General features: G+C 28.6%; 1 protein-coding gene across 7 annotated transcripts in view; it reads right to left on the minus strand.

Moving 5' to 3' along the window:
* Positions 1-13,145, minus strand: part of LOC143229016 (armadillo segment polarity protein-like) — a 56,727-nt gene that overhangs the window by 20,026 nt on the left and 23,556 nt on the right. For all 7 annotated transcript variants that reach the window (XM_076460634.1, XM_076460638.1, XM_076460635.1 and 4 more), the window contains 7 exons: positions 11,278-11,402; positions 10,850-10,958; positions 10,302-10,489; positions 8,192-8,496; positions 3,895-4,096; positions 3,387-3,531; positions 917-1,020 (listed from right to left, as the gene is read on the minus strand). In XM_076460634.1, coding sequence (XP_076316749.1) covers positions 917-1,020; positions 3,387-3,531; positions 3,895-4,096; positions 8,192-8,496; positions 10,302-10,489; positions 10,850-10,958; positions 11,278-11,402 — 1,178 coding nt within the window. The remainder of the gene's footprint in view (positions 1-916; positions 1,021-3,386; positions 3,532-3,894; positions 4,097-8,191; positions 8,497-10,301; positions 10,490-10,849; positions 10,959-11,277; positions 11,403-13,145) is intronic.

Here is a 13,145-nt window from a genome sequence, read left to right on the forward strand (position 1 = left end):
AGTTACAATTTCAGTTAAATTTAAAAAGTTTGAGGTTATTATACTTTATTTTCATGATGTTCTTGTGTTCGTTTTGAATATTTAAAATAAAAATCATTTTATATTTTACAACCACCATTACAAAAGGATAGGATTACTTTTATCAGGTAGCCAATAGAGAAACAGGAGGCCAGTAAGCACTAAATTTCTTTTTTCACATTTTTATTTGTTATAAAAGTTACATAAAAAACATAAATGGAAAAATTTAAAACTTGCATTACAGCTTTATCACTAGTTTAGTAGTTAGCCACAATTCAAAGGGCAAAAACAAAATTAAATACAACATTTGGGAAAATTTTAGTGTCTTAAAGCAAACAGGACAAACAATAACTGTATTACAGTCTGCTATCATACTAGGGAAAAAAACCCACAAAAAAACAAACTTATTTTATATCACATTTTTAATCTTTTGATACAGATGGTTTCACTACAGTTAATATTAGAGTAGAAAAAGAATGATGAAAAATAGTTTAACAAAAAGTACTTTCAATAATTATTTAGCAGATTTTAAAGTTGAGAAAGTGAAATATGAAAATTGTGGCATGAAAAAAAATTTTTTTTTATTCCTAATATGAAAATCACCTTGTACTCAGGCACAATTAAGCTAAACAGACTTCATAAATTTACACACAAATCTTTGGTAAACACGTAACTGAAAAATCTATTTTTGTATGCAACGTACTTTTCACGCTTACTAAATACCCTGTCAAATTTGAGAATTATAGCAAAAATATATCACACAGCATAATGCAACTTCCCTTGCTTTTTCTAACAGCTGTCAATGATAAAGATGTTTTACAAAAATTTGTGGTTTATTAAAATAACCCAAAAAAACTTCAGACAATCAGAGCAAAAAGTGGACTGAACCTTAATTTACCTGTTTAGTACCTGCATCAGACAAGTTCCTAAGTGTCCACAAGCAGTTTAAAACCAATCTCTGACTTTGATGGCCAAGATGCATTGAAAGAGCTTGCATGCCCCCTGCAAAAATAGAATGAATTTCACAAACTCCTAGTATTTTTTATATTAAATTCTACTTGTAGAATGTACACAATAAAAAAAAATTAGCTTAAAATTAAAATATATAGTAATAGAGACCAACTTGCTAATTTTGTTACTGCATTCAACCATTCACATAAAATATCAAAGGCATATTATTAATGACATTCATTATCATTTTGGATGCTGAACAGAATTTTTGTATTCATTCTAGCATTAAAATATAAGGTCAATAACACTTTTGTTCATCAGTGTTCTAGAATTAAAAAAAGAGAGTATAAAATATATGAAAAACTATTCACACACACACATTCAGTGTAAATACCACAACATATATTAGTAAGAAAAAAAAGAAAGAAAATTCACAGGTCAAATAACAAAAAAGCTACAGAAACATGTTTCTCCAATAAAAACAACTTGAACATGTGATTCAACAAGCAGACAAAACAAGAAAAAAAGGCTACCATTATACTTTGGATCATTATCTGTTAATATTAAACACAGAATGTCTACACCAAAAAGAAAAGCACCAGGGATTTTCTCATGGTACAAGCAATACAGAACTGAAACAGAAAAATGTATTAGAATGACAAATAAAAAAACCTAACTATGAATTACAATGACATCTTCAAAACCTGTAGTCACAATACTTTTTACAATGATTTAGTTGATAGTTTAGTCATTTTACACAAATCTTTTATAAGAATTCATGCATGGTCTATTAAAATAAAAAATGACCACTTCAAAATGAATAATTTACTAAATATTTTTTTAAACATGCATTAATTTACCACTAATATCCTTACACAATACACATATAGAGATATGTAAAGCACATTTCAAAACGATATTACATCTCACCTGTTGCTGGGAAACGGGTTTAAAAGTTCAAGATTCAAATGAACTTTAACACGGAAACCCCAGCTAATTCTTTCCCTGTGAGCATCATTGAGACCAAACACAAAGCTGGCCACACAAGTTTTTCACAGGTATTTTCTAAAGTTACAATTGCATTTCAAAGTAATTCCTATAGTCACATAAACTCTGAAAGTGTTAAACCCTTCAGAAAAAAGACCATAAGACTTCTCTTTCTCTCTCAGACAGTTACTAGGATACTGATTATTAAAAACACTAGAACTGAATTATATTTACGTATGGCATATATCAAGTTCGATGTTATCTAAATTATTAAAATATTTTGCAATTTCTTTTTTTCCCCACATTTCACAACTCACAAAACTTACCAACACAGCTTTTATGGAGGTTATGGACAATATACTACACATGTAGCTATTTAATGCTTCTTAAGATTATTTAGCATTCAAAATATTTTAATACAAATTTTTTTGTGCTTGCTACAACTCTTAAGCACTCATATGATTGTATTTTTGCCTTGCAAAATGCATAAAAAATTCAAAGAACATACAATATCAAAACCATTAAATAAAAATACTTCCATACAAAAGTATTTAAATTTAAAATATAATTTTTTTCCATTTCTTATTTGTAAGATCTATATAGAAATATTAGCACCTTATAAATTATTCCTAAAAAAAATCTAATCCAACAGCACTTTTTGACTCCTTAAAAAACTATAGGCTATTATTCTGTTCAAGATTGAGAGTCTTCACTCTTACTATTAATGACTTAACACTTTTAAATGCATGTCAACTGTGAACCAACATTCTTATGCACAACAAATCCAATTGGATTCAACAATAAAACTAAAAATAGTTCTTTTATACAGTATTATAAGATTACCCCAACTGGGTACACTTGTTTCAAATTTTTACACACCAGACATGATTTTAAGGACAAATTATTATCAAGTAAAAATGAATATACAACTTCACAAATTACTCTCAAGAAATTTACTTTATTACAGACGCAATATTTACTACTGTTACATTACTTGCATTAAAGTAAAAAAATGTATACTACAACCATACAAAACATTTATATACTATGATATAAACAACATTTTCAAGATTGAAAACATTTACAGAAACATTCTTCATAACAAAAAATGCTTTATTTATTGTTTCAGGTTCCAATTGTTCAAACAAAAACTATAACATTAAGAAGATATTAATTATTAAAATTGTTATCAGAGTTAGCTGCACTAATACAACTTATGTTGATTTATCTCAAAAAATAAAATTATAAATATTAACTAATTATGCTCAAAGTTTTCACAGATCATGACTACCTTAAAGTCCTTACATATTTATAAATATTAGTTTTTTAGTTAATGAAATATATACTTAAATTAATATTTGCTTATATTATAAGAAAAAGGAAGAAAGATACTGTATTAACCTCATGTAATGACTTTAATGGAAACTTACCAGCTTCAACAATAGCAGGCTTGTTACTTGAACAAACAGAGAGAACTTTCAGCACACGAGATGTAGTCCATAGCAGTTTCTCGTATGTGTATGATCGCATTATTCTAACCAATTCTGCTGGACCTCCACTTGCTAAAATGATTAACTACAGGAGAGGAAGGAAAATTATATATAAAATCAAGCAATAGTTTATACTAATTTTATATCCTTAACAACTAGTATAATAAAATTAGGAATCTTGAAAAATTCATGGATTATTTATTACTAGGGATTCATGGATTGAGTAATTTTTATCATTCAAATCACTAACAATGTTATTTCATTTTTAGCGTGATCTTATGCCACTCACTGTCACAACTATGTTGTACTAAGGAGGAGGTATACAATTTTTTTTAAAAATTCAAACATTCTATTAGTTCTGCAAAAATATCAATCAACAACTATCCATGTTCAAATTCATTATCTAATAACTGATTATTTAGTTAGTAAAAAAAGATAAAGGCCCTACCTTGCTTTCTTGATTACCATATGCCAAAATTTGGAGGCAGTCTGTCACAATTGCTAAAAATTTAACATTGTTACGTTGCAAGAGTGCTACCATCTTTTGGAGCCCCCCAGCTAACCTCACTGCCATCTTTGATCCTTCCTGGTGTAACAGGAGATTGTGCAAGGTAGTGATGGCATAAAATAAAACTGATTCTACAGGAGAACTGAAAATAATATTTTTGATAAGCCATCCTTATCTAATATGCTTTTTTGATAGCAGTTTTATTGCCTATTATGAAACTATGCCTATGTCTCATAAATCACTTTAAACCACTATGAATACGTTATTTTGTTAACATAATTTTATAATTTAAAACCTCAAATTTTCTTTCATCACACATTACAAAAATACTATTTTATTATAATAATAAAACAAATCAGCATAACAGAAGTATTTTTTAGCACTTTTGCTATGGGTTTGCATTTTACAAGACTTTGTATCCACATTAGTATAAAGTGTAATTTTTGAATCACTTAGTGCACCTTCACAAATTTTCACAATCTTTATGCCAATAAGTCCAGTATCAAAATGAAGATTATAATTCAAATATTAGAATTATAGATTAGTTAATGTCTTAGCTTAATAGTAAATATTAAAAAAATACACCTAAATATAGGTTTTTGTATGTCATGTAGTGTGTTGAATGCAACATTGGGTCAAATTAGATGTTTGTGATGTCCATAAGTAAAAACTCTAGTTTCTTATGAATTAAGAACACAAATATCTATAGTGACAAGCTAGAATATAAAATAAGAACCTATCTTTTTTATCTGCTGAGATATCATTACATTCATTGACTCAGAGTATACACACCCATCTCATTCCATTTATGATGTGTAACTAACTGAAAGCTCAGAATCTCCCCAAGTGACCTTCTAAGAATTTTTGAAATATACAGATATGAAATTTTTTTCTTCTTATACAAGATTCAAAGTGGTAAGGCAAGACTACAGAGTTTTACAAAATATGAAATTTTGAGCTCATAAGAAAGACGTGAAATTTGATAAGGCTCATATCATTATTAACCTTTGGCAAACAGTAAACAATTTATAACTAGGAAAAGACTTTTTTTTGCTATACTTCCTTAAACTGTTCTAAGTTTAAGAAAAAAAGTTATTAAAACTTGTTTGTAAATAGTAATAATCTATACATGTATATATTTTAACCAAAATATGAATGCATTTTACAAAAGATTATTTCATTAAAACACAGTCAAGAGAGATCACCTTGTAAAGGCCAGTTTTATATTGTTGGATATTGTGACACAAGTACTTGTGCACTATGTAATTATGGCTTCTTTAATCTTAGCTAGGCACAGTTGAATAGGTCAATGTAATACAAATATTTAAATGTATAATCTTAAGAGATTTAAACTATTTAAACTAAACATTTGTGTTTGTGTGTTATAACTTATTAAAACATCATAAATTACACCTATTTCCTAATTTTTTTTTATGGTGGTTACAAGGTTAGTTAAATTGACTGGCCCCATATAGAGTTTGGGTTGAGAAAACAACAGATAAAGTATAATTTTATCAAAATCAAATATTCAAAATGTATTTAGGAGAGACTAAATAAATGATACTTAAGATTTTTTGGGACAAAAAATAGTTTGTTGTCATAATATGAAAACTACTTTGTACTCAGACTAGTAACTTAACAGACTATATATTCATAAACAAATCTTTCGTAAAATAATTTGTTAAAAATTTGATTTTTTGCGTGCAAGAGACTTGTAATGTTTACTAAAAGTCTACCAAATTTTTAAAGATTCACATACTGCATTAAAAGTTAACAGTATAAACAGGTAACATATATAAACAGTATATTTTATACTAAAAACTCATCAAGAAAGGGTAAAGAGAGTAAAACTTAAAAAAAAAGAAAAAAAGCTTGAAATGGGAAATAGACAATTCACTGAACAGAAAATAATGTAATATGATGTTATTTTACAAAAAATTTTAGCTTCATGTTCATTGCAAATAATAATATTAGACAGAGAAAAATAGGGGAAAATCGAAAAAGAGGACTAACGGGTGGCTCTGATTTTATAGTTTATGGCACCATAAAAAAAAAAAAAAAAAAAAAAAAGTGCTTTGCCTGAGTGATATTTATACATAATAAGTAACTTACATTAAATTGTGTATTTCTGGAAGGTGGGGTAAATGAATTAGAGTACAGGGAAGACACAGAGAGCAAGTGTCACAATTCTCACACTAAGGAAGAATGAGGATTTTTTTAAAAAAAATATTCCTTTTTAAAACTAAGAACTTAAAATGAATACAGTATTAAAGTAGCATAAATAACTTATGAATGTAACTCCTCAAAAGATTGTGACATGCACACTTTTACCCTACCCTGATGGGAAAGGATTACAAAATAAAAACTGATGACCACTCCCCTAGTTTTGTTGTCCAAATATCTTTTTAACCATTAACAATTTATTAAAATGATCAATAAACAACTGACTCACTGTTTGTAAGTGAAGATTATAATCTTTATTGAAATTCAAGAAAAAAAGAAAAAGGCAATCACCAAAAAAGTTTATTATTAAAGACATCAACATACGTAAACAAATGTAGCATCTCTACCACACAATCTTGACACATCCAATTTTGAAAAAAAACAACAGAAAAACTGCCTATGTCACTGTTCGAGACCTGCAAGAAGGTACCTTTGTAACAAATTCCATGCAAGTTGGTTGATATGCACATGAATAGCTCATGAAAAACTCAAATTTTACATTCCCAAAGTGTAAAACTGAGCAAAAGACATTTTTTGTATCTGTGTCTGTGATCTGTACAAAAAAAAATAGCTTTGTACCAAAGTCCAATGTAAATTGGCCAATATATGGCTGAGCATAAAAACAAAACAAAACTATAATTATAATTTTTGTGTCATCATGACATTACAAATGGGTAAGTCCAACATCTTATTTTGTATGTCAATATGTATCCTCTGTACCAAATCCCCAAAAACTGCTTTTTAATTAGCACCCCCCCCCTTTCAAAGACCCAAAACGTGTGAATCCAACTTTCTGTAGGATAATGTGTTGGGCACGTGGAAATTTATATTTGTGGCAATTCTCATTTTGACTACTATAAATAAGACTACACAAGAGTTCAAAGTATACAATTTTAGGCTGTTTTATCTTTGACCCCATAAGACCCTTAAAAAGTCCTAAAACAAAGAAATGAAAAATGGTGTCTGAGCATAGTGGATCAAGGAAAGAATTTGAAGCTTAATAACAAGTTTGGGTCTTGTTTGAAAACTACTGCAACATTTTTATGTTATCTTGTGTACTAATTTCTTAATCTGAAGTTTCAAGGGAAAGAAATGAAAACTGTTAAATAAAGTGTTTGGAAGAAACATTAAAAACAACAAAGTCATAGAATAACAAAAATTCTTAAAAGAGTATTCTTAGAAGGTACTTTAAAAATCTAAAAATAGATAAAGTGAGACAGGAAAAAAATAAAATACAAAAAAACATTTTATCCCTGTTAAAATTAACAGTGAAGAAATGTTTATTTCACAGCTTGTTTTCTACCCATTTTAGATGTATTTTCAATGTATTTAAATACAGTACTGTATGGTTTTATCTTCAACATTTCCTGAAAGATAGCTCCATATGGACAAATTAGTTGAAGTACTGTTGATTATTCAGACTATACAGGTGTGAAACATTTCCTGAAAGCACAATGGTGCTAACAATATAGAATAGTGTTGATAAGTTCAAACAAAACTAGCTGCTTGAAGAACAGAGGTAAAATAACAATAGTTAGTCATTAGTGAATGAAATCATAATTGGTCTAATTTAATACCCATACTGACTTGAAAATTGTTTATAAAAATATTTCAAAAAGAAACAAACAAAAGGAAATCCACACTACCAACAAGTTTAACTATTCTTACAATAACACTAAATACAAATAGAGGACATATACTAGACTTAATCCATTGTCTTACTATCTTTTACTTAAAAATGTAACCCATTTATACTATTTTTTGCATGATTATAGGACAATAAGTATCAATAACAGTTTATATATATACCAACTCAAACTGTTCAGAAATAACTTTTGCAATAGGTATGATAGCAAGATGAGGCAATAGGTTAATCAAAAATTGTACTTTTTTGTTCTATACAATAAATATAAATTACTCTTCATGTGCCAATGGCCATATGGACAGTTTTTAAGCTTTTCCTTTTTATTACTCCTATGGATGATACATCTTAAAAGAGTCAAGTTCAACTCACCTAAGTAGCTTGACAAGTGCAGGAATCCCTCCAGATTTGAAAATAGCTAATAAACCCTGTCGATGATGGGACAAATTGTGCAGTGTCCCTGCAGCACAACGAGTGGTTTCCAAGTCATTAGATGTTGACATAGCACGCACCAAGGCAGCAACCATCTGTGGAGAATTCATTATAGCATGACGAGACGCTTCTTTTTTTGAAAGCTGATGGACCATCATGGCAGCTTGGCTAACTACAACCTGATCTTCATCATTCAGGAGTTTGATTAATTCAGGGACAGCACGAGTTGCAAGATCAGCATCATCCTGAAAAACAAACCAAGTTACTACTAAAAGAACATTGCCTTATAATAAATAGTACTTTATACTATACTACTAATCTGATAAAAAAAATTATTATATACCTACACACACACACACATATATAATGTAATAAATAATGAATATTACTCTTCTGTAGTTATTATATAACCCTCAATGTACAATGGAAAATCAAATACTAAAAATATGATTACTTTAAAAATTAACTCACTACACTGTGGTATTAATTGATCAAAGTTATACATTAGCACTTAAGAAAATTTTTATTCACAGCATACAATTTTTTTCTCATCACAGTAGTTTCATCATCAAAATATCTGCATTCAGAATTTAATTTTAACAGCTGTCAGAGGTGAGTCAAAACTGAAAATTCTAACTGACCAGCCTACTATATTATTTTGAAATTGAATAAAATAGTTTTCCAAAAGTGCTTTTGGAAAGGTGCAAGTAATGTCACTAAAATCTTCCATGTATTACACAACCTGATAGTAAACATATGGACTACTAAAGTATTTTTCAGCCACAGTATAGGTAAAACTATTTTTCTCCTTGTAGCCGAATCTAATTTTAAACCACCTAAGATACATTGAATCATCAAAAATCAGCTTTAGTGGTTCAAGATCTTTATAACAAAATGACAATAATTTCATCATAAATTTATTCCAGTGGATATAATTCTTTATCAAATGACAAGAATACAACATATACACACACATTCAGGGTTCGTAGCACAATCAGCTAACTAAACTTAAGATTTTTTTTCAGATTTTTAAAGACCGAGCTCAACAAAACTTTCATACCTATAAACATGTATTTGTATGCTACTTGTTGGATGACATAATACTGCAGAAGGAGTATTAATAAAAAATACACCAGTAAGAATCTACTAATTAATTATGTGGAATACTACTTCATCTTCTTCTAAAAAGTCAGTAAAATGTTGAAACTATAAAAAAAAAAAAAAAAAGAGAAAATCATAAAGCAACAAATGGGCTGAGAACACTAAGTCTTGTGTATTAGCAGCACTGTGCATGTCTGTCAAAACTAGCCAAACTCAATTTTGTGTTCCTGGTCCAGGTAATAAGCATGGCAGAATGATTGTAAAAAATTGTAATACAGTTAAGCAAAGGTGCAATGTGAATGAAGTAAACCAAAGTTATAAAATATATACTGCATTAATACCCAAAGAAAACAAATTTAATACCTTTTTAAGACCTCATAAACCCAAACTTGTGAATTTAAGGCTTTTTAAGGACTACTAGGAACTAGGATTACTGAAAAAAATGAACCATATACAAATATGTCTCACACATTGACAGCTGATAATTTGACATGACTGACGGGAAAATAATACGTCTGTATTACTACTTATGACTTGAATACACATGCAAAGTTGATAAACAATTAGCATATTTTCTTAAAATCAATATGAAAATTATTCAAAATATGATTTTTCTCATACTGTTTAAACTTCTACAGTGACATAATAATCCATCTTAAATTCAGAATACCAGATAACATATTACAAGACAAGTATTCTATAATCTAAGTTTCTTATTGAGCTATTTATGTATTGTGCAATTTCATAAGAATAACATACTTTCAAATTGAATATTAAAAGTTAAATGTATATGTGAACAAACAAGCAAAGTTGAAAACCATCTTAAAAATCAAACCAATTTCTTTTGAAGCCATGTAATAAGACACACCTTACATAACATTACAATTATATTAACTATACTGGTCAGATTGGTGTCACATAATTTACTGAAAACACTTCAAAACCTCACCTGGTAGTTAATGAGATTAACTACAGCATGCTTAAGCATCTGAGAAGGTTCTGACAAACGCTGGACAGCAGTTGGTTGGCTTGTATCAAATTGGGTTGAAGGTATCTCAATGCCTTCTTCCAAAGTTTCTGGAAACATGGCAGCTCGCACTCGTTGTGAACGAGTGTGATTGAGTTGTTGGTTCATATCTTGTGAAAACAAAGGTTAAAGAAATATATTTCTGATGATCATCACACCTGCATGTAGGAAAATTAGCAGTTTACGCAGACACAAAGGACAACCATACAAGCATCAATACTAAAATACATGCAATGTTAAAACAATGAAATTTAAATATGATTTAGAAAAAAATCATTAGTTAAAGAATCAAAAAATTTATACTTCAATATAGATATAATGTATGATACTAAACAAAATTGCACACATCTAATTTTATAATGACTTTGAAAGTAGAAATATTAACATTTGCTCTAAAGTTTGCATTTATAACAAACTTTGGAAATTCTTTTTTTTCTTGAAGCACAAATTAACACATCACTGTAACCTACCATCCACTTGCTCTTGTGTAAATCCAGGCTGAGTAAAACCAGACTGATTCCAATCAAACACCATCTGATCATTGTCTAAATCTTCTTCTCTTCCACTCAATGAGGCAGCCTAATGTTAAAAGTGTAATTACTTGTACTCTTATAAAATTCACAATGCACTGAAAAAAACAGCACATGATAATATATTTTAATAACCTCAAACAAATACAATATATAAAAGATTCATTTTAATAACCTAAAGGAAAATACTGATGGGATTTCAACATATTCCAAAACACATTAATATTAAATACTAAATAAAAATAAAATACTACACATGTTTATCATTCTCAAAAAACATACCAAACTTAAACTTTTCAAATGCACAGTACATTTAGAATAATTATAAATGCTAGTAAGCAATATTCATGTGGGAAATGAACAAAAACCTGAGTAGTTGCCCCTGAATGTATTCCTGAGTCACCCAAGTAGGTACTCTGCTGCCAAAGAATTGCTTGTTCTTTTGGATTACCTATTGGCATATCTCCTGGATTGTTGTAGTTGCCATGAGACACTGTAAATATAAACTAGCATTTTAACAATCCAATTTAAAATTATTCATGTTTCGATACAAATAACATTCTATAATTTATGTTTTAAACTTTAACTTAATTTCTCTCACCCCAAAAAATATTAAGCTTCAAATCAGATATGAGGAATCAATCAATTTTAACAGTCATTCTGAGACAATTAAAAAATTCCTAGGATGACTAACTTAAGCTCCCATGTTGTATGACATACAACTAATGGCCCAGAACAGACATTTACTCAAAACAGCATCAATCTACCATACATGTATTCACACCCATACTACACATTTAATATTTTAATGTTGTCTCTGATCTTCAACAAAAATTTTCAGGAATTTCCCTAAATACAAGCTAAAATATTTGTTCAATGTAAAATTGAAAATTTGTACTTTATAGAACAGAAATAGATATAATCCACTAAATGAAGCTGAAAAAAGTGATAAAAGTTCACTTTTGTGACTGACTAATAAGGATGTTTTAGTAACTAAACTTTCTATTGTGGACAAATTGCACCTGTGTACTGTTTTATGCACAAATTTCATACAAAGTTCAACTGATTATGAATGGCTATGTATAGTAACACAGTATAGACAATACAACTACATTAGTACACATTTGTATTGCATGATGATGTGTTTATATATATATATATAGGGCTGGAATTCACAATGAAAATATAAAGATATACAAAATAGATGTTTTAAATTAAAATTATTTCACAAAGTAGTAGTAGAATGTATGTACATTTTCCTTGTTTTAATTTTAAATATTTTACTGTAATATAGTATTGACTATTTAGTATAATTTGATGATAATAGCTCAGTTAGTGATATCACAGAGAAAGTGAAATATATATATAAATATTAAACTTAAATTAAAAAATAACATTCACTTTTGAGGTTCTAGGGACTATGTAAATGAAATCTTAAAGCTATAAGTTGGAAAAAAAGCATTTTTATACTTATTGTTTTGTTGGTAACAAGAGGTTACTTGAGCATACTCCCATAGTTAATCATCTCATCATAAATTTCTAATAATAGTATGAATAGCATTTCAGTTAATAGATCCCACATATGAATAAAAACTGTATTTGAGATAGTTGCATAAATACATTTTGGATCATATTTTATATGCCAAGGCACTCCCTAGACTCTAGACAGATTACATCTCAATTTTATAACTTTTAAATATAAAATTAGATAATTTATTTTACACAAGCAGAAGTTATCAAACCCCAATGATGGAGAAAGTTCAAGTTAATCTATCAATTTAAATTAGTTCATGGACTATATATAAAAAGGTTAATTCTGTTGCACTCTTGGTTTCATTTGCACCACCCACCATGAAAAGTAACTGTTAAGTATTTCAGTAATGCTAAGACACTCAACAATAAAATATGGTAAATTACATTTTATTCTTTTAAGTTACATCACATTTTGAAACGGAAATGATGATGTGTTTAATTCTAAACAATTTAGTGCAGAAAACCCTGCTTATGAAATATAACGTTATTCATGTTTATTCTCCTGTCATTTCAAAAATCAATATTTAGCTTTGTCTTCATGCACAGCTTTTGAAACAAAATTGGGAAGCATCTACTGTAAATAGGAGACAGACACTACTGTTTGTAATATATCAGGCCATCACATGAGTAATGTCCAAAAATTTAAAACAGAAAGTGCATCATCATTTTTCTTTGTAGAAGGCATTAATGACTATGGCTTTAG

Source organism: Tachypleus tridentatus, chromosome 10 (assembly GCF_004210375.1).
Source record: "Tachypleus tridentatus isolate NWPU-2018 chromosome 10, ASM421037v1, whole genome shotgun sequence".
Taxonomy (NCBI): domain Eukaryota; kingdom Metazoa; phylum Arthropoda; class Merostomata; order Xiphosura; family Limulidae; genus Tachypleus; species Tachypleus tridentatus.